Source organism: Myotis davidii, unplaced genomic scaffold (assembly GCF_000327345.1).
Source record: "Myotis davidii unplaced genomic scaffold, ASM32734v1 scaffold189, whole genome shotgun sequence".
In the NCBI taxonomy this organism is placed as follows: Eukaryota; Metazoa; Chordata; class Mammalia; order Chiroptera; family Vespertilionidae; genus Myotis; species Myotis davidii.
This window is the reverse complement of record NW_006383017.1, coordinates 786,134-809,268: the sequence shown is the minus strand read 5'-3', so window position 1 is coordinate 809,268 and position 23,135 is coordinate 786,134. Positions and strand designations below refer to the sequence as shown.

Below are 23,135 nucleotides of genomic sequence, written 5' to 3'. Positions count from 1 at the left end.
ATCAAATTTGGTTTAAGCCAGAGAGAAAGGAAAGGTTTTAAAAATTCCATATGCCAGTTTCTTCCCTGTACAGTAAAAGAATATTTACATTAGCCTCTAAAGATTTGTAGTACTATTCTTGGGGGGGGGAAATGTGCCTGACAGATTTCATGTATAGTAAAGTCTGTATCAGTAAAAGTGTTTATTGTAGCTGCGAGGTCTTTCTGGCTTTCAGACCTACATGTTCCCATCTTAAGTTCATATTTTATTTGATGGCTTTTGACAGCGTTAGTCATGCTCAATCTTACTGTAAGTTGAATGTATTTGCTCATAATGATAAGAATGAAATTTATCAATTTCTTGTAAAGTGGACATTTTTATGGAAAGCGATTTTTCTTTTTTTAACTGCTTTGAATTTTTATTTATTTAGTCAGTCCTCAAATAGTGCTTGAGCATCAGACATGGACAGTACCTATAGTGGGAGTAAGACAGTCTTTGTGGAGCTCATAGACCACCTGTGAATGCCAAGACCAATTACTAACTGCAATTATGATAGATACTAAAAATGAACACTTTAAGCTTCTGTGTGAGCCCATAAAGTGGAGGAGCTGACCCAGTTTGTGGTTGTCAGAAAAGGCCTCCTCAAGGTAGTAACATAATTTGAGACTAAAAAACACCTCGGAGTTAGACAGCAGATGGGGCACAACAACTGGCATGGGCACAGGCACTAACGCAGACATAAATTTGCTGCTTTAGAGAATCTTAGTGAAGCACAGTGTGGCTGACATGTCAGGAGCAAAAAGACAAGGTCAGGCAGGGGGGTAGACATCGATAAAGACATGTTGGGCTTGACCTCTGTCACTGGGGAGCCTTTAAGGGATAAGGCTGTAGCACTTGATGATAGCCTGTAAAATTAAGAAAGGCCAAGTGACCCTTTGTTCTGTCACCTTTTTCCTTTCTTGGTTAGGAATATGACTGGAGAAACTACCAACCCAGCCAGATGAGTGAATCCGAGTTGCAAATGCTGGCAAGCCTACGGCAGCAGCAGAATGATGATCTGGAGGACACGGGGGCTTCCCATGGCCTGAGTGCGTCCCAGGTGGACAACTGTAACGTCAGCATAAGTACCAGCAGTGACGACACCACCACCTGGAACTCCTGCCTGCCGCCTGTAAGTCCCGGGCTTTGGTCCATTGATTTCCCTAACAAGGAGCAAGCTCCTTCCTTACAAAGCCCACCTTGCCTGGGAAAACCAGGGCCCAACAAGCACCCTCGCTATGAGCAATGCTCAGAGCCCATTCGGAAATATTGGTTGTCTATCAGGTGTGGGGGCATTGACTTTTCTAAGTTGTCTTAGTTAACCTCAAATAATGCATGCTAATTGTGTGTTGATATATAAAACCACACATGGAAAGAAACAAGAATAATTTAGTTGTAGATTCTAGATGTCCCACTGCATCCCCAGCTCCTTGTACAAGCCCTGGCACACAGGAAGGTTGATATTTGTTCCATGAATGAATAAATAGGAAGAGACTATAAATATTCTAAGGATTGCTTGGATGCAAGGTCAGAAAAGAACCTTCTGTAGAAACCACAGATGTTTACTGACTCTTCCCTGCGCCTGAGGGCACGATTGGCCTGCAGATGCTTCAGGGGCTCCTGTTTGCCCATATGCTCGCACAGGTGGAGCTCTTTAATACGGCCCAGCATCCACACTAGGATGGCAGAGGACTTGGAGTAGCTCAAAGTCTTCCTGGTTTTCAGGTGAAGGAACTAACTTGGCCCACCTTCTACCCCAGTCAGTGTTGGACCCCAGAGCAGAGCCCAGTGTTCATACTAGGTCCATTCTCTACAATACTGTCCTACAGGACCTTCTGGCTTAATTGGAAATACAAAGCAGAAGCTTCAACAAATAGTCACAAGAAATACTGTGAAGCACAATAATAAATCATTTTTATAATAATCATAATTATTAAGCACCTAGAGACATTTTAAGACCTAGCTAGGTCCAAGGGATATTTACATATAAGGCCACCTTAACATCAGATCAAACGCATTAAAATACACTTTTATCCAACAGTAAATGTTCTGTCCAACAGCAATTTTTAAAAGGAAACCAAGTTGTGTAACTTTGATTCGTATTTATATAATGTATTAAAATATATAAAGATTGAGTCCTAGTGTAGGTTGGCAACAGATAACTTCTGTATTAAGTATTTCATTAAATACTTATTAATTTTACAATTTTCTTTTTGAATTTTAAAGCCAGCTTTTTTCCAAGTTTCCAACATCTTTGTAGATCTTAGAAATCTCAGAGGCCCTGGCACTAGGCCTGTGGTGTTACCTAACTCCCTCCTCACTGCTGTCCCCTGTGGTGAGCACTGGCAAGGCCCATTTCCAGTTGGGGAAATGGAGGGCCTGAGTAAAGTGACTCAGAACTAGTGTGGCATGACTCCTGAGTCTGAGCTCCTGACCACCATGAGCCAGTGACTTCTCCATGACTCAGTTGTCTAATGAGTGCTACCAATATCCAGCAGAAGGTGAGATTCCTGCTCTGGAGGGAACTTGTAAGTCTTCATGGAGGAGGAATTCAGATTGGCTCTAAGGAGGGGTGTGTGTTGGGGTGGTGGGGGGGTAAAGTGAGATGAACATTAGTGTTCTTTTTCCTCACCTTGCCCACCCTCCAGGTTTCTCTTGCCTTAGTTGTGCTTTCATTAATTGAATGTTCAAGCACGCATAATGTCTGGAGCAGCCTTAGTGCCAAAGAGTATCTACCCATGCAGCAAAAATACCCTGTGTGCTGGTACTCACAGTACCCTTGCAGCCAGCACTAAAAACATCAGTATAAGTTACAGATTTTTGCCAATGCTATTTACAATGGAATTGAAACATTGCCTTCTTATAAAACAGTCCTCAGCAGGCATTTAAACCAAAAGAAAGAAAGGGAACAGTGGCCTTCTGAACAAGCTTCTTCCGTCATGAAGCAGCTTGGAGGCCAGCATTACAAAGGGCAAGCTGAGGAATGCTTATTTATGGACCGAAAAGGCTGAGCTCTCGGTTGCCCTGGATACAGTGTTGTCATCACTGTCCTGTCTGACAAGGACTGAAGTCCTCATGCGTGACAACTGCTCCTCTTTAAAAGTATTTGGCCAAAAACAACATCATTAATAATGATCTTAATAACCCCTCTATTTGACCGAATGAAAAATTGAAATATTTTAGACAGAGAATATAATGGAAGAGCCTACCTTTGGTATTCATAAGATGTGTTTATTATTGCATCAAGTTCAATATTGGAACTATCACCAAATGGAAAATTACATTTCTTAATGAACACCTGCATCTTGTTGCTCATAGAGAGTTTAAATAGCAGTTTACAAGAACTATTGTGGCCTTTCTGAGAGTTCATACCTTTCTCTTTAGAAGTTGTACAGGGGCTGTGAAAAAGAACAAAAGAACTCATAACTTTATTTATCACAGTAATATCCTGCTTTCCTTGTAGCTCAGTGATGGCTACCATCCAGGCTGGCACTGAGACCAGAAACTTGGAAGACCCCCTCCCCCTCCTTTGGGGTCCACATCCACTGGGTCTCCAAATCCTGAGTCTCCACTCTTCCTTTTACTTCCTAACGCTCCCTACTTATACCATAACCTTGGCACTGTATTTTTTTATGCAAATTCCTTCAACAGTCTCCTAGTACCTCTGTATCTCCAGTCCAAGCAGCATAGCCTGAGGGATAGGAGCATCTGCTCCGAAGTCATATTGCCAAGGTTCACATCCAAGCTATGACCTTGGAAAAGCACTTGGCACTGAGACATAATAAGCACTTAATAAATTAATGTTAGTGATAATTTTTAATATCATTATTATTCACATTGGTGATCTTTCTAAAGCCCCACTCTGTTTTATCTCTTCCCTGCATAAAGCCTTTTCACAACCCACCATTGCCTCTTTAGTTTGGCCTACAGGGCCCCTGATGATCTAAGACCTGACCCCTTCTCATCTCATCTCTCACTGCTCCCCACCTTTCACTCCCAGCTTTAGTCCCAGTTGTGAGTCCCTAAATGCCCTCTGCACATATCTTTGTACCTTATACCTGTTTATCCCACAAGACTTAGCTCCAGAGTCTTCTGCAGCCCTTCTCCAGGCCTCACTGTGAGAGACACACCTTCCTTTCTCCACCGGAGCCAGGAATATCTCCATGGTGACTCTCACCACAGCCTAGCTTGTCTGTCTCACATTAATTCATTTCACATTTTGTTTTGAGTGGTACCACATGCTGTGAACTATGCTGGGGATACAAACAAAGCTTTACCTGCCTTGAAATGTTCACGACACTGCAGGGAAGCAGAGTCCTATCAGTCAGGGTAGTGAGTGATGATAGAATAGAGTCTGGGAACAAGTGAGAGGCAGCATTCTTTCTACCTGTTGGTTTCAGGGATGCTTCACAGAAAAAAGTACCATTAAACCAGGGTTCAAGAACCAGTGCAGCCCTGCTCGGTGTTGTTCAGTGGATAGTGTGTGAGCCCGTGTACTGAAGGATCTTGGGTTCAATTCCCAATCAAGGGCACGTACCTGGGTTGTAGGTTCCATCCCCGGCCCCATTCGGGGCATAAGCGAGAGACAACCAATCAGTGCATCTCTCTGACATCGATGTTTCTCCTCTCTCTCCCTCCTTTCTACTCTCTCTAAAAATCAATGGAAAAAATATCTTCAGGTGAGGATTAACAAAAATAAATTAAATAAATAAAATGTTTTTAAAAAGAATGAATGCAAACTCACCATGTAGAAAGAAAGAGAAAGGAGTTCCAAGTTAGAAAAGGAACAGAAGTAAATCTATGGAAGTGAGGGTGGAGTCTCTCCTTTAACAGGATAACTTCGTCACAGTACCTTTGTTTCTTTATCACCTTGAACCAGACTTGAAATGAGTTTTCGCTTGTCTCAGCATCACCATCCACCCCCCACCCAATACACATAGGACTAACTACTCCACGCTCTAGCTACACTGTGCAGCTTGCCATGCCTTTCATCCAGATCATGTCAATCATGCTGTTGCTCATGCCTCTTCCTTCGGCCTGGGAACCCTCCATCCCTCTTCTCCTAAACACTCTCTGTGGCCCAATTCAAATGCCACTGCTGCACGAAACGCTTCTGACCCTCAGCCACCATCTACGGAATTATCTCTTCTCTGGGTTCCCATTGCCTTTAGGCTCAACGATAGCACTGACCACATCAGGGATCCTTGTTGCCAGCACCCACCAGACCTGGTTGTACCCTGAAGGCAGGACTTTGCTGAGCAGAGAGCCTGGCATGAGGTCACACTCAGACTGGGCTGGTTGTTACTTATTAGTTGAATAATCAATCAATAATATTAAAATAATTTTTTACTCTAAAATAGTAGTTTTTATCAAAATTTTAAAATAAATGAGCTTTTCTTTGCTTAAATAAATTCTTAAAATGGCAGGTAATATTTTACATTCCAGATTTGATAAATAGGTATTATATATACACATAAAGGAAAAATCTCCCTCTGGACAGGGCTTAATGACCAATAATTTTAAAAGGAGACTTAGGCAGGTCACATTCAGTTTAGCGACTTTATCTCAGGACTTCACACACATTGCAGTCTGGAACCAGAATGAGGTCTTTAGCAAATTCTATTGTGTTTACTACAAGCTTTGATTCCTCAGCTTCCCCGAGCATCTGTACAGTTCAGAGTAATATGTACTGTTTAAATGGTGTTTAGATGCTATAAATTAGTCATTTAAAAGTGTACTTACAAGTAACCATATTTCTCGTAGCAGATTGGCTTTTGTTGGCATCTCATGCTAAATAAATCAAGCCTGCTGAGAATCCCCTGGCCTTTGACAGACAGATTTTTCAAAGTTTCTAACTTAGAACCAAATTCAATTAAAACAATCCTTTACAATTTCTGTGGAAACCAAGCTACAGGTAATCAAATTTGGAGGGTTTCTGTCAGGAGTAGCCCTCATGAGATTTAGTCATAAACGGGGCCCCAGGCAAGCTTGGGAGGGGTGCTAGGAATTGGTTACAAGGGAGTTCTAAGTGCATATTATTTTGATGAGGGATTTTGATTGACAATGCATAAAACCATGGTGTGTGTGTGTGTGTGTGTGTGTGTGTGTGTGTGTGTGTGTGTGTTGTTTCTTTTTAAGAAAAAGGATAGTTATTAATGGAGACAGCTTCATGTGATGACCAAAATATAGACTCTTCATCAGCCAACCTTGGCTCATTTACTAGGTGTACTGGTTAATAATGAAGATTTTTTTCAATAGATGGTGTTACACATATGTTGACATATATGGGATTTGATATGTATGCTATTTTGTTGTATTGACAACAAGTTTCAAAACTTCATATGTCAAATTTTCTGAAGGTGTTAACATCATAGATATTTTTACACTTAAAAATGTCAAATTTTTTGCCAAAAAAAGAGCATTTGCGGGAAGTTTTAATTCATTACTAGTACTGACTCAGTCGCCTATAAAATGGGAATAATAAAGAGCCTTCCTCGTTCTGGCATGATGAAAAATGAATGAGACCATGGGGTGCAAGTGTCCTGTGCCAACAGAGGAAGCTCAGGCTAACTATCACCTGCTCCCCAGAGCTGTTCTCCTCAAAGGGCCACTTGAGTGACCAGAAAAGATTTCTAGAACATTTCCCTTTTTTTCTGACCACTGAGGGCTGTACGGGTGGGCAGAGGTTCTGTTGTTCTTGTAATATGAGCTTAACCATTAGAATCCAGACCGATCCCTCAGAACTTTACACATCAATTCTTTCATTATTTCATTATTTCTCTCTCCCATCTGTAAACCTAGATTCTGGAAAAGCATGCCTCACATGCATGCTAGCCTGTAAGCAACCAGGGGCCTCAAAGCCACCATTCCTTCAAGCTAGGAATTCCTGTAACCAAGTATATTAGTCCCTCAGCTCGTTTAAAAAAAAAGAAAGAAAGAAACTCATCACATGCGTCCATCAAATGGCATATTGCAGAGCATATTTGGAGGAAAACGAGGCAAAACGCACTTAATAAAATTACAAGCATATGGTGACACATTACTTATGGTCTTGATTAACGTTGCAACTTTATTGCCATTTTCATAAGATTTTACATACAACATGAAAATATTGTCTTTCCCTTTTAATATGACAGAATTATCTTATCTCTTGTTCTTTTAATTAGCCTTTACTTCTCTCCCTCGACCCCCAAATTTCTAGCAGTTTGATCGTGGAAAAGCGGAGCTTCTTTTGTGCTCAGTGGTAGTTAATTTTATGTGACTGTGGTTTCCGACACTAGTGCATAGCAACAGTGCCACCAAAAGGACGAGGTCCTGAGTTTCTAGGATCTGTTCCATTTCTTTGCTCAGCAGCATACCAGTTTTTACATGATGGTTGCTGGCTGCTCTGTGTCCAATATATAATACCTAATACATGGGCACTTCAGGCTTTAATAGGTCTTAATTTGTTCTGACCTGCAGATTCATTAACTTCTCCGTTGTCTTTAGGTGTAATGAGTTTTCTTTTACTCCTGAACTAAAAAAGTAAATAGTTGATTGAGCTAAGCTGTAGATAACTCCGAGGAGCAGACATCATGGCACTATAGGGTGATATAACTGGTGTTAGAGTCAGCGCAGTATCTGAGCTGCATGGAATTAGCCTTCCTCATCCTCAAAGTATTGTCTATTACATCTTATATTTCTTTCAAATTTAGCAATGTAGCCACACTTAGTTTCTTTAATGTTAAATATAGAGTAATATATCATAAGAAGGAAATCAAATGAATTTATAAGGAGGTAGTCTTACATATTTCAAATAAATGTACTTCAGTACCCTTTGTTTTTTCTGACGTAAACTGAACTGAGTTTGTCATATTTGTTATTCAGAAGCTTAGGTATTCCCCACTCCAGGTGAGCCCCAGCTGAATTAAGTTCATACTCTAGCGGTTGCAGCGGTTCTCAACCTGTGGGTCGCGACCCCTTTGGGGGTCAAATGACCCTTTCACAGGGGTCACCTAAGACCGTCGGAAAACACATATATAATTACATATTGTTTTGTGATTAATCACTATGCTTTAATTATGTTCAATTTGTAACAATGAAATTGGGGGTCACCACAACATGAGGAACTGTATTAAAGGGTCGCGGCATTAGGAAGGTTGAGAACCACTGGGTTAGAGGGTAAACTGAAACCAGACGGCCTGTTTTCAATTATGGCTCCACTATATCCTGGCTGGCAGGACCTTGGCTAACACCCAGTGGCTGGATTTCCTCCTCTGTTAGAAGGAGTTGTTTGTCCTGTCCATTTCATAGAATCACTGTGCGAATCCCATGAGATAATATCTGTCAAGGATTGAACACAGAGTAAGTACACAATAAATATCAGTTACCACCATTATCATTATTGTCACAGTTATTGGTAGGTATTGGTTGCTATTCCTTGGCTGCTTCTTATGGTATTCTCTAAATATGGCTGAATTCCAAAATCAAAAAATCAATTTTAGTTTTTTAACTGGTGCTTTCAGAGAATGTTACCTACCTGGAAAAAGTAGAAATACGTTTACTGCTGCATATTTATAGAAACATATGTCTGTTTCCACCTGTGGATAAGGACATCTGGCTTCAGACAACCCACTATATTCTCCCACTGCCACCATTTCCCTACCTCCACCACCCCCGCTCCCAACCCTCATGGTCAGAGAGCTTTAGAAACCATTGGGCACATGCTCATGCACTCTGATTTGGGCCCAGAAGACAAAAGACCTCACCCAAGTGAAAGCTCTGCCCTTTCAAAGTATCAAAGCAAAGTCATGGGAACCGAAATATCTTGAAGGAGCTCCTTAGCTGCATCATTCCCATAATCCCTTCCTGTCCCTGAGTTGGATTATAAAATTAGAAGATGTGCAGAGAAAGGGAAGTGGAACACCCATTTTGTATGGCACTCACTTGGATCCTTCCCCCACTGAGTCATTAGCAGGGAGGTTTATAAGTCCCTTTATAGCAGCTACATGCGTAAGTCTAAATGCTATTATTAAATTTAAGTTCCTTATTGAATAAAAATTTTTTGAGTAACAACTTGGTCATTAGCTTTCAATAGTACAAATTAAGGAATCCAGTATTCAGGCAAGTTACAATGCCTACATTATTTTAAGTGAATATTTTTATTTACCTTTCTATCTATTCATATCTGTAATCCTTATTACTTTGAAAAGTTTCCAGTGGTTATTTTTTTTTACTTTGTTTTCTGACACTTAAAAATCATTTTAAGTGTGAACCTTTTATTAATTGTATTCCCTTTTATTCCTTATATCATTGGATCTGTTTGATATAAACATGAGCAAACATGGACGGGCCAGTCTATGTGGGCTAAGTGGTGGCTGAGTCACAAACAAGGTAGATTCTGCAGCCATTTCTATTCCCCAGAGGAGGGAATAGGCATTGAAACAAGGGGGTGGGGACAGGTGTAAATAGAATCAATGGTATAAAATTAAGCAAATAGAAATTTGGCTGAATATCAGGACTGTGATTCTTAGAGTTATGGAAATGCCTCTTAAAGTCATAGGCAGAGTTCCATTTATGGGAGGCCTACTACAGCTGAAGTACTGGAATACCATTGAAAACTTTATTGCAAGTATTTTGGCACCAGTGTGAATTGGTCTAGAGAACCTGTTAGGCACTTTATGTGCTAATCCCTTTTTTTTGCTGTGAAATAATAAAGCCTAAATCATAGAACTAAATTTCACTTACAAATTGCTAAAAGTCTTATTTCTCTAGTGAGATCAAATATGTCTTATAACATGTTTTTCCTTCCACTGGTCTCCCAGCTGTTGTTTCTTATTACTGAAATGGTGATGCATTGATATTGGTTCAATTACCAAAGTATCTGAGTACATTTACATTCATGGTACATCACGGAGAGGCAGGCCGAGTGTGATCATCATACAGGTTTAAATTAAAGGAACACTTCCAAGACATTATTTATAGAGGAAGACAGTTTACTCTAAAGAATTCCCATCATGCATGTCATTAATATTTTAGGATCTATTAAAATAAGCAATATGTGCTCTCCATGTTCAGGTACCATGGCCACACTTTTTCTTGGTTGGTGTCAGCGCCATGGGGTCACATTATGGGTAAGAAAGCATTAACGCCAGCCCCACTGGGTAAGGACCTAACTGAAGCCCTTTGAATGCAATTCAAAAATGTATACCAAATTCCAACTCAATAAAATGAGAACATTAAAAATTATTTTCATATTATGATTACATGGTGGTTAGTCACATAGGAAAATAGTTGGAGCTAAAGTTGAAAAACAGAATGTGTGTCAGGTCTAATAGAATTTTCTCCTTTTATAGAACAGATGAAAAACACCAAGTTCCAATGGAGGCAAGTTAAGGCTTGCATGGGATGTGGTGGTTTAGCTGTGTTTTGAAATAGTAACTTAAAATTTTCTTGTGGAGGAAAAACTTGATAGTTCACATTTTTGTTGGGTATTGGCATCACATTTTTTCAGCTCTCTGATAAATGCCTGAGGTTTTATTACACACTTGGGGGGAATTACAACCCTAACCCAAGATCCACGTGTGTAATTCCATTAATGAAAACGGATATTCTCCTTGCAAACTTACTAACAATGAGATAGAAATATATATAATCTACATTCCCCTGGCTCTGAGTTATTGCCTGTACTTGCTATGCAGCATTAGTGCAACAAGATATCTTGTTTGGTTTTGCTGTATCTGGAAATATCAACCAATGTTAATAGCACAAAATTCTGAAAGGAGGATCCACCATGAACTTTGATTGCACCATGGATGCTATCTAGCCCACTGACTGGCCATTAAAATGACCTGTTTCCTCATATGCATCACCTTGTTATTAGCTTGATCTCCCAAACAGCCTTCAACTCTTCTTTAAAATAAGCCAGCCACTTCTTGCAGATTGTTTCTGGGAGGAAAATTACAGTGATGAGAGTGTCCGTGAAAGTATATGTCAAGAGTATGATACTGATTAGTTTTTACTCACAAATGGTTTGTCTCTTACAGCCTGTCAACCAGGGTCGGCACTATCAGAAAGAAATGAATCCACCTTCTCCTTCTAACCCCCGGTAAGAATCATTACTAATCTAAATTCCTTGTTTAAAGATTAGTTAGATTATGCATTTTTCTTGTTTTCGTGAAATTGGTTTTCAAAACAGCCAAAGGACTTTCCAAAGTTCTTTTTTTTTTTTTAGAAGTATTTCCGAAGTTTTTTGTTTTTTTTTAAGAAAGGTCAGTCTACTTTTCTTATCTAGACTGTAATGTATTGGCTAACAGCCTACCTAGGTTTAAATAGCACTCCGACCTTTTACTAGCTGTGCGACACAGAGCTAGTCATTGAACTCAAATTCAGGCATCATAATCTCAGAGTGTTTGGGAGAGGATCAAATGAATTAATACATGAAAAGTTATTAGCACAGTTCCTGGCAAACTCTTTTAAGTATTAATTTAGTCATTGTTACTCTACTTGCTTAGATACTTCAATTTAATAGATATTTGACATTTAGTACATTTTAAGCATAAATCTTTTTTATGTTGCTTGGTACCTTTAAATTTATCAAAATAGCTTATACAAGTATAAATAGAGATTCTCTTTTTTTATTTCAAATTTTCATAATCTCAAAATTATTTCATTATTTTTAAAATGTCATTGGCATAGCCGAAACTGGTTTGGCTCAGTGGATAGAGCGTCGGCTTGCGGACTGAAAGGTCCCAGGTTCGATTCCGGTCAAGGGCATGTACATGGGTTGCGAGCACATCCCCAGTGGGGAGTGTGCAGGAGGCAGCTGATCGATGTTTCTCTCTCATCGATGTTTCTAACTCTCTATCTCTCTCCCTTCCTCTCTGTAAAAAATCAATAAAATATATATTAAAAAAATAAAATAAAATGTCATTGGCATATGAGTCATTTATCAATATAAAGAAATCTCATTATTTCAGGCTCATTAGGGACAAGGAAACCTGAATTTCAGTTTTGAAATATATGTAGTATCATATGGCTTTCTAATAAATAGCTAATAAGGTAGTTTATCTGCATAAATCAGTATTACCTTATTGCTATTTATTGTATACTAGGAATTTATTAAAATCAATCTATCTTGAGCTGCACACACAAGGTCTTAGTTACTATAATGCATCTCATCCGAATGCACCTCATTATCAAGCTCTTTCACCTGTACTGTGGTTGGTCCCACTGAGTGAGCCAAATACCAGCGACACATCATAGCTCTGGCTCTGGACAGTGATCTCTATTACAGAGTGTCTAAACTAGACTCATCGGTTACACGTATCAAAAACAACTTAGCTAATATTAAAAGAGAGAGACAGATAGATAGCTAGTAGGGATTTGTTAAATAAGAATAAGGGCTATATCCTCAGACCAAGGGCAACCAGGCCTTAGGAGGGACTGAAACTTAATCCCAGGGTCTGTTTCATTCTTCTCTCTGCACACCAGCTTTCTCTGCTTCCAGTCACATGGCTGGCTGACAGCTCTGGAGTTTACATATTACACATACATGCTGAGGCTGGCAGGCCATGCCTGAATCCAGTTCGTACTTCAGGAAGGAGAATATAATTGACATAGCTTGGGCCAAGTAACCACAGGTCTAATCAGCAATTAAACAGTAAATCGAAGCCATATAAAAGCCAGGAGACCACCTACACAGTTCACAGCACTTTTAATGGGGCGTAGACTATCCATGACATGGGTAGAGTAAATATACTTTGTTAGTGACCTCGTCTAAGTATTCCTGGTCTGTACACTTGATCTGTCACTGTCATAACTAAATATAATAGTAGTTCCAAAAGTGAGATTGTAGTTTTAGTATATGTAAACTGTATATGTTTAGTATATGTTAACATCGTTAGAATCAGTTTATCTCTTGATATGTATGTCCCTTGTAATCATATAGCTCATCTAGATTTGACTAACAAACTCTTTTTCTATATATGAGTAAACTTTTAAGGTAATTGGAACTCCAACTTTGGTCCAGATTATAACAAAGTCAGAATTTGTAGTCTGAACAAGAGATAGTGATAAGAAGATATGTTAAAAGGTAGAAAATTTTGTTTCAATAAAAGGGGAAAAGGACCCTAATTCTCATCCTCATTCTGCTACTAACACAGTAAATTATCTTAGACAAGCCTCTCAATCTATTCAGACCTCACCTAATAATATGAGCACCCTCATGTGTCATAGAAAGGATCTGAGTTACATGCTCTCGAGAGTCATTCCCAGCTTGAGATTCTGGGACTTTGATGAGACTCACAGATTTTTACATAGGAAAACCAGTCCCACTATTGAAGAAAACCCTTTATAGAAAATATTCTTCATAATATTGGGTGAATTAATTAATGTTTAGATGTGGTAGTCTGTGACTTTAAATATCTCATTTAAAATTCAATTCTCGCCCTAACTGGTTTGGCTCAGTGGATAGAGCGTCGGCCTGCCGACTGAAGGGTCCCAGGTTCGATTCTGGTCAAGGGCATGTACCTGGGTTGCGGGCACATCCCCAGTAGGGGGTGTGCAAGAGGCAGCTGAATCGATGTTTCTCTCTCATCGATGTTTCTAACTCTGTATTCCTCTCCCTTCCTCTCTGTAAAAAATCAATAAAATATATTAAAAAATAAATAAATAAAATAAAATTCAATTCTCAAAGATAGAATATAAGAAAATTTACTAATTAAACAGTATATTTATTTAACCAATTAAATGTCCATTCATCTAGGAAAAAATAATTTAGATTTTTTTTATTGCTTAAAGTATTACAAAGGGTATTACATATGTGTCCATTTTTCCCCCCGCCCTAGACAGTCCCCTAGCCTCCCCTATCCCCCAGTGTCTTATGTCCATTGGTTATGCTTATATGCATGCATACAAGTCCTTTGGTTGATCTCTTACCCCCCGGCCCGCTGCCCCTCAACCCTCCCCGGCCTTCCCGCTGCAGTTTGACAATCTCTTTGAGGCAGTTCTGCCTCTGTATCTATTATTGTTCAAAAGTTTATAATGGTCTCTATTATCCATGAATGAGTGAGATCATGTGGTATTTTTCATTCATTAACTGGCTTATTTCACTTAGCATAATGCTCTCCAGTTCAATAATTTAGATTTTTACATAATAAAATTAAAAACCAAATTCTAAAGGAAAAAATAAAATGCAATTAATCCCATTTGCCAGCAGGTTATCCACCAGTTTTCTGGAATGTTATTATATAGCTGTTCAGGAAACCTGAAGATTATATGGCTTGGCTCTTGGCTCATCACTTCAGCAGCTTGAAGAAGTGGCAGAAAGGCATTATTGGGCCATAAATAAAAAAGATGATAAAATTGTGAGGGTAGCATAGATCATCATATAAAATGGGATAAAAGAATTCACTGACACTCATTGGGCAATGTTTGACACTGGATAGAATGAGACATAAAGCTAATTGTTTCTGGAATGTTTATAATCTAGGAATTAAAATACTCATGGTTCACCTCACCATAATCCCTTGCTTCTCTAGATTTTCAACAAAGCCCCTTGCATTGATAGGCATGGGTGTGGTATTTCCCACTGTATTTTCCTAACAGACTGACTGACAGTTAGGATAATAAGATATGACTGATAATAAGATATGTTAAAAGGTAGAAAATTTTGTTTCAATAAAAGGGGAAAGGGACCCTAATTCTCATCCTCATTCTGCTACTAACACAGTAAATTATCTTAGACAAGCCTCTAATTATCTTAGGCAGCACCTCAAATGCTGGGGCCCTTGCCTCCAGTGTCCACCTGCATTGCCTCTTGGGGCGCTGACAGCCTCAATGACAAGGTGCAGAAGTGGCTAACAATTTAACACAATTTAGAGGAGTGTTGGGTAGGAGGAAACAATTTCACAGTTCACTCATGTTGAGAAGTGTTTTCTAGCATGTAAACTTGCTGCCAAATGGAAGAAAATGGATGCTGTTTGCAGCCTTAAGTCATTTATTTTCAAATTCCTTCTCTTGGTTTGTGGGGTTCAGAGCTGTCCCTTAGGCACATCTACGTATTTGTTTATGTAGAGTCTTCAGAATGGCTCAAGATATTTTTGCTCAGAAATGGGTTTTGTAAAATAAGCTGTGATTACTTTCTAGTAGTCTGTTTATATGGATGGAGTCGATAACCAATCTTTCAAATGATGATTATACTTGCTATTTTTACTCATTGGAAAATTAGAAGGGAAGGGGAAGATAGTCTAAGGCTCTGTAAGGCTCTAAATGTTTATGGAAATAAACAATACAGAAGATAATTCTGGAATGCCCAGTAATGAAGGGCATGGTTTTCTTAAGCGTTTGCTTTATGATTTATCATCTTCTGTATTTTTAAATATCAGTGCAGATTGTGTTAGGGCTTGAATCCTTTGTGGCTTTGCCACATGTTTTGTGATATAAACATACTTATAACTATAATTATCTGATAAACTCCTGTAGACTTTGACAAATGATTAATAGCCGCTGACCTCAGTTCCCACTGACTCAGCTGGCCCGACCGAGGCAAGCTGGCCTGTCGTGGTAACTACCAGCCTGCTCTGGGCTGATCACAGTGATTTCATCTTTCTTTTCTCGCCAATTGTCAGGACACAGCCTGATGGGCTTCTCTACAGCTTACGTTTCTGTCCCGCCAGTACAAATGAGAGAAAGGTATAAATGAAATGAAATACAGAAATTGCATGTCCTGCTTCTCTTCAAATGCTTACATTTGGGTCATCTTAAAAATTCTTTAAGAAATATTTCTCCTTTCAGACCAAAGCACAAGGACTAATTTCCTGATTAATTGTGATAGGTAGATAGATAGATAGATAGATAGATATAAATAGATGTAGATAGATAGATATAGATAGATGGATATAAATAGGTCGGTAGGTAGATGTGGATAGATAGATGATAGATAGATAGATAGATAATCCGAGCCTGTGGAGCTGGTGCCTCTTAAACTCAAGTGATTCTATGCCCCTCCTGCTCCCAGAGGTCTGCAGTCCACTGGTCCAACCTTTTCAACAGGCTTTATAAACACCAGGTTCAAAGAGACTCAGCTGGCCCCTTTCTTCCCCAGTTGAAGTACTAAGTTCAGTTTATAACAGTCACCTCCATTCTACCTGAGGGGGATGGGGTGGGGGTCTGCAGGCATGACATGAACCTGAGGAGAGGAAGACCATCATGAGGGTTACGTGGCCGCAGCCAGTCGCATCTGTGGACTCGCCTCCACATCCTTCATTTAGTAAATGCAGAATAGCTTCCCTGTTTAAACAAGGAACCTCTACAGTACAAAATGATTCAAAGTGTTTCCGTTTATACCTTCAGCAACATTCAGTGTTTTTTAAGCGCCTACTATGTGCAGAGCATCGTGGAGAGATGGCTTTAGTGTGCCTTCAGGGAGCTCTCAGCCTCCCATTGCAGACCAGTCCTCCCTGCGTGTCATCAAGGCAGTGAGTGTGTGAATGTCTCAGGAAAGGTGCGGGGGCCCGGGTGCAGCCTTTCCAAACCTCTGCCCCTCACACACTCTGCTTTTGTTAGCAGTTAGTTTTGCTTCTTCCTCATACATAATTCTTTTGTTTCTCTTATTAATGAAAAACATTACATTTTGAAATTAAGGTTAAAACATAATTTTTCACTCAAGCAATATATTATGTTTCCAGAGTTTACAGCTCCGTATTTCACTGTTCATTGCCGCATAAAAACCCACTCAGTATAATAAATACTGTGTAAGTCACACATCCAGTCTATTTCTAATGACTTGAAAGAGAAAAGGCAAACAACTTCTAGCTGATTTGATTGAATTAACACTAACATTATTGTTCTATTGACTTTTTCTTGTCCATTGATTCTTAAAAGCCTTTTGCTCCCTTGCCATTGATTAAGACAAATTAGATGCAATTCGGTGCTTCGGACAAGAAAGTGCTGTTGGGTGTTGGGTGTTGGGTATATGCGTGGGAAATATGTGTGTGTGCTGAAACAAGACTGGTTAGAGCTTAACAGTTGTGACCTTGGTTTTATGATGTGTGAACTCCTGGGTCAGTAACAAGTGAAGCCAAATGGTGATTTGTAGATGATGTGCTTTATCTCTTACTTAAAATGAAAGAATGCTGTCTAGAATTTTACATACTCTCATATTTTTCAGTTCTTCGTGCAGAGTTTATAGACTAATAAGCAACAGGATCAAAGCAAGAAATGAGGGGAGAAAAATACCCTCTATTGAATTGCTAGCAAACAATTGCTAGAAAACATTTTTAAACAGCAAAATCATTTGTATTTTCAAAATAGCAAAGAATAAGAAGGCTGATATCTAGCCTGACCTGAGGGCAGTCAGCATCATGATAAAAACGAAGGTCTCAGCTTAAATAAAACCAAAGGGGGACTTCCGTTAAGCGGTGGTTTATGCTAATGCAGCCCTGTCTTTTAAGTGGATAAAATCATCCCTAAACTACTGGGTGATGTCTTTCTCCTTTTTCCTTCCTCTTTTTAAAATAATATCTTTTTCTTTTCACCTAATGGTTAGAGGTGGCGGGTGACAATCTATTTACTGCCCAGTAGCATTAGAAGAAAATTCTGTTATGGTCAGTGTTTTAACTTGGTAAAGGGTACAATTACTTTGTATTTTACCATTTTCCCTCTTCCCTCTTTAACAGCACTTTTACTGAAACCTGAAATTGCCTTCATGTCAGAAATACTATTAACTCACATTAAGAGTCCAGAGAACTTTTAGTTTCTCCTGCTGGGATAATGGAAGAAATGGGAAACATGCAGGAACAGCCACCCATGTGACATTCTCTAAATTTACTTGTGATTTTCTAAATTTCAGTGCTAGCAAAAAAGAAAGATGCAGCAAGGCGTGCAGTAAATGAAGATATTATGTATTAGAGAAGGAATGAATCTGTCATTTTGACGAATTGTGAGGCGAAGAGCAGATTAACAGATTACTCATAGTCAGAAGGCAGCTCGGTGTGAAAAATGTGCAGGAAGATAAGTGTGGGTTTGTGCTGATTTAATGATATTTTTAGACCACAGTAACATTCTGGTAGTATAATATAATAAAGCACTTTGCTTGCATTTTTAAATAATCAACATATTTTCAGTTTGACCTTAAAAACATGTTGGACCATTCTCTATTAAAATATGTAGCTTTAAAATTAGAAAAAAGTACCATCTAGATATCACAGCAATGACCTTATAGGAAATATCACTGGCTTTTAAAATAAGTTTTTTCCTAAAATAGCATTTGTAATACAAACTTTTACTGTGTTTTTAGCACACTAATACCACATTTACTTTTTCTTTGGGCATTTAAATCACTTACAAGAAGAAATCATTATCTTCTAACATTTCCAGGGAAACGCTTCATAGATAGTATTGATTTGTCTTCATATTTTCATTGTAGGTTTTTAGTTTTGTAGTTGAGATCATGGAGTACTTATGAATAACAGCTATGTTTTCCCACAGATAGTGGATAAATGTAGTTCAAATTTGAATTGAGTACTCTGAGACATAGCAAGAAATAAGGTGAATTATTTTGTTATTGCCAACATTATTAGAAAGCAAAAGTTTTTTAAGAGGTTTACATTTTTCTATAAATAAAATTGGGATTTGAATAATACAGTTTTAGTTAATTTCACAATGATGGAGTGGCATTGCCAAGAATTTTCAGAATAAAATTTTTATAATGTATGTAAATGGATTTTTTTCTATATGTTAATATTCAAAACCTGGTATATGGCTTGAGCTGTTTCACATTATCTTCTCTGTAGCTCACCAATGATGGGTTTACATAATTAGGTACAATAAAACTTGTAAAGGAGTAAAATAGTACATTCTCTGTCTAAACACTTGTATGTAACCCAAGTGCAAATGAGTACACTAATATGGCATGCCCAGGGCTTGAATCACAGACATGATTATGGTTCAAATTGTGTTTTACGTATATAGTGAGGAATTCAGCACATTTTGTACATTTTCTCTCTCCTAATGTATTAACACTCTCAACTTGGAGTAAGTAAACAAGCTAATGTAAAGAAGTAGTCATATTCTTTTGGTAGAAATTCTGAAATGTGTATAGTAAATGTTGTATGTTTTCTGGCTTCCTTGCATATTTATTGTCTGCAGTAGTTATTAACATGATTTGCCAAATATTCTAAATTCTCTCAATTCCAAGCACATTGTTGGATTGCTTTTCTAAGTCCAGTTGGTTTGGGTGGAGCCAACTAGTCTAACTAGTTCTAACCAATGAACTGTGAGCAAAATCACCTACATTGTTACTTGGCTGGAGCATTAAATTGCAGGTGTAAAACCCTCTACCAGAGTTCTCTTTTCCTCTGCCACCAACCATGAACATTCAAGGTGGTGGTGGTTTCATAAGCCTGGTCTCTAAATGACTGTAATAAACAGAGTTCCCTGCTCATCTGTTATATACATTCATCATGAGCAAGAAATAAACTTTTGTTGTTTTTAAGACACTGAAATGTGGGGGCTGTTTGTTACCAAGCCGTTTGTTACCCAGCATAAGCTAGCCTTATTCTGACTTACATAGTTAGTAGCTATGAGATTGACCATATTTTGTCACCGTAAATAAGGCATTTTATATACTTTAATATATAAGGTTTAGAAATTGGTTAAAATTGTAAAGCTTAGAATGCCATTCATTGGCATGAATAAGTGGGTGTAAGAAGTAACAGTGCACTGATTAAAAGCACAGTCTCTGGAATCAAAATGCCACATTCAGATCCTTGTGAAATTAGTTCTCTAAGCCTCAATTAAGTTATCTAAAAAACGGGGGTTGTATTCAGTTACCTACTTTGCAGTGCTATTAGAAGGATTACATGAGGAAATGAATGTAAAGAGTTTTCACAGGGCCTGACGTATATATTTTTATTAAATGGGAGAAAGTGATGGTAGTGTGGTAGGATATTAATAGGAATATCAGAAATAAAGTTCCTCCCAAAAAAGATCACACTTTGAGCGAATCAGAGAATCTCAGAGAGTTTAAAGTGATCATAGAAATGACTTAACCCAGCATCTCTTCAAAAGTCTCCGTACACACCTTGGCCGGGGAGGTCGGCTGAGTGTGGCACTAGACAGGCAGTCATTACTAAGTATTCCTCACTTACACTGAGTCCACATAGGTTTCCTTATACCTCCTCCCTTTGATCCTAGCTGTCTTTCCAGAACAGTCATTTGAATCATCACTCCTTCACACAATCCCCCTTGAAATTTTTGAATATAGCTTTTTGGTTGTTCCATTTTCTCCTTCAGTTTCATTTCTCCAGCATTAAGTCCACTTTGCCATTCCAGGCTCTAGCATAGTCCTACTTGCCTTCCTTTGGACACTACTGAGTTTATCAAATTGATGTTATCTAAATGAACAAGATGATCTCACAGTTCAGACTACAATTAGACCATTGACCAGGACACTGTGTCTGTTAGTGTAGCTCAAATCACATTTGTTTTCTTAGTACCCATATCCTACGAATGCAGTGGTTCTCAACCTTCCTAACGCCACGGCCCTATAATACAGTTCCTCATGTTGTGGTGACCCCCAATTTCATTATTACAAATTGAACATAATTAAAGCATAGTGATTAATCACAAAAACAATATGTAATTATATATGTGTTTTCCAATGGTCTTAGGCGACCCCTGTGAAAGGGTCGTTCGACCCCCAAAGGGGTCGCGACCCACAGGTTGAGAACTGCTGTTAATGGCTTATCTTTGGCTTTTGGTCACCTGAAACTGTCACCGTCTTTCTCGAGGGCCATTGCTATAGCCTCCTGTGGTCTCCCTGCATCCACATGTGCCTTTTCACCACAAGCAGTTCCCCACAGAGCAGCCAGAGTAACCTTTTCTAAACACAGATCTGACTGTGATACCCCCATATCAAGATCATTCGTTGGCTTCCCATTGCTTATAGGGTAAAGACAAAATTTTTCAATGGCCTGCAAGACTTGAGTGGTTTGGCGCATGCCCACTGAATCAGCCTTATTGTGTGCCATTTTCCCTCTCCAGATTTGTGCTTTAGCTACATTGTCCTTCTCTCAAAACTGCCTCCCTCAGAACCTTGTCAAAATGGCTTCCCTTGAGGCTTTGCCCATTTTTCCCTCTTCCTAGAATGTTTTTCCTTTTCCTTACCTTCCACCTTACCTGGTTAATACCTATTCGCTTCATTAGATTTCCTCTCAAGCATCACTCCCTCTAGGGAACCCTCAAGTTCCTGATCATGTGTTTTCATAGCATTATTAAACTCACACATTTTTGTGAGATTATCTGATTAATGTTGGTCTCACCCTCTACACTGTAAGCTCGAAGAGGGCAGGAAATCTGTTTTTGCTCATCATTGTATTTTGTGCCAGGATCTGACACAAAGTTGGACTTGGTAAATACTGGTGGAATAAATATTGGTGTCTGAACCAATTCTCTTGACTATCAAGATCATTCTGAATCTCAGTTCTGTCATCCAGCCTGTTCTCTCTCTCAGCCCAGTGTCTTTCATACATTTGAAAAGCACAGTCACTGTCTCTGCTGGACATTATTACAACCTTAATAGATGATAGCCCTGTGAGCCTCCATTAAAGGTCTTCCGCCATGTTAATATTGATCAACAGCCAAATTGAAGTGATGTGATTGTAGGGGAGAAAAGAAAAACTTTTTTCCTCTACCCTCCTAGGTTCTGCAGCTGAAAGGTAAATTGACAGAAGACATATTAACAAAAGAAAAGCATACAGATGTTATTTATATGTGCAGTGCTCATATATATGGGAGGAAATCAGAGATGAGTAACTCAACAGAGTGGTTAGAACTTGGAGCTTATATAACATCTTGACACATAACAATTTGTAGAGAAGTGACAACAAAGGGAATTGGGTTTAGGCTTTAGGGGTGGCAGACTGTGGGAGGAAACATATATGGGGGAAACTAATGGAAAATAAGGGTTGTTTCAGTAAAGTTTCTTTTTTATAGATTCCTTTCGGTGCTGTCTCGAGGCTAATCAGAATTTTCAGAGAGTTGTGCCCTGTGCCATAAAGGGCATCTTCCTCATGGGAAATTTCATGTCTTGCTTTTAGGTAGAAAGGGGGAGGTCAGAGAATCCTACCTGTATCTACTGTTTCTAAAGTATCTTCAGTCAAAAATAAAAAGTCAAAACAGCATAATTTGGGGATGGCATGTTTAGAACTCTTACAAGATGTTTCTAAATTATTTTAAATTACAAACAGTCCAATTCTAACACACTCTTGATGCATGATAATTCAATCATTGCCTATGATTTCTGGAATGTTATGACTCACTCACGTACAGCTATGCCCCATCCTTTGTCCAGTGCAGACATTGCTAGTGGATCACAATCTTCTTGCCCTTTGAGCATCACTGTAAACTTAAAATCCTTCTCAATAAAGTACCCCAGGCAATGCTACCATTAGCACATGATTTATAATTTCTTTGAGCTAGAATTTCCATTATTTATTTAGTCAACTAGGTTAGTGAAAGGACTATATTCCTGGCCTACATGACATTCCCTGTACCTGGGAATTATCACCTTGCTAATATCGTCTACTCTAAAAGTCACCCCCTCTTCTGTAAAACCTTCCTTGACTAAAGTGAGATTGGGACTGCTCCTTCTCCACAGCCCTGACTCGGTTCCCCACATCAACATAATTAAAATCCTACAGCATTAAATGATAGGCATAATATATTTTGTAGTTTTAAATTAATTAATGTAAGCTCTGCCTCTGGCAATGGCGGACTTAGTTGTTTCACACTGAACTTCCTTCAGAGGGCAACCAGAAAAGCCAGAGAAAATATGAGATTGTGGGCTCAATCCCTGGTCAGGGCACATACAAGAATCAACCAACGAATGCATAAAGTGAAACAACAAATCAAAGTTTCTCTCTCACACTCTCTCTCTCTCTCTCTCTCTCTCTCTCTTCTATATATACTCTCCTTTCCTTCCCCCGCTCTCCTACCATGACCTTGAGTGATGATTAAAATAATAACAATAGCCCAGCCGGCATGGCTCAGTGGTTGAGTGTCAAACTATGAACCAGGAAATCATGGTTTGATTCCCAGTCAGGGCACATTCCTGGGTTGTGGGCTCTCTCCCCAGT

At 38.9% G+C, this 23,135-nt stretch overlaps 1 protein-coding gene across 1 annotated transcript in view; it reads left to right on the top strand.

The window, feature by feature from the left end:
* LOC102767578 (chromosome unknown open reading frame, human C3orf67) overlaps positions 1–23,135 on the top strand; it is a 217,528-nt gene that overhangs the window by 161,952 nt on the left and 32,441 nt on the right. Inside the window, exons 14-15 of the mRNA XM_015558251.1 lie at positions 947–1,150; positions 11,043–11,104. Coding sequence (XP_015413737.1) covers positions 947–1,150; positions 11,043–11,104 — 266 coding nt within the window. The remainder of the gene's footprint in view (positions 1–946; positions 1,151–11,042; positions 11,105–23,135) is intronic.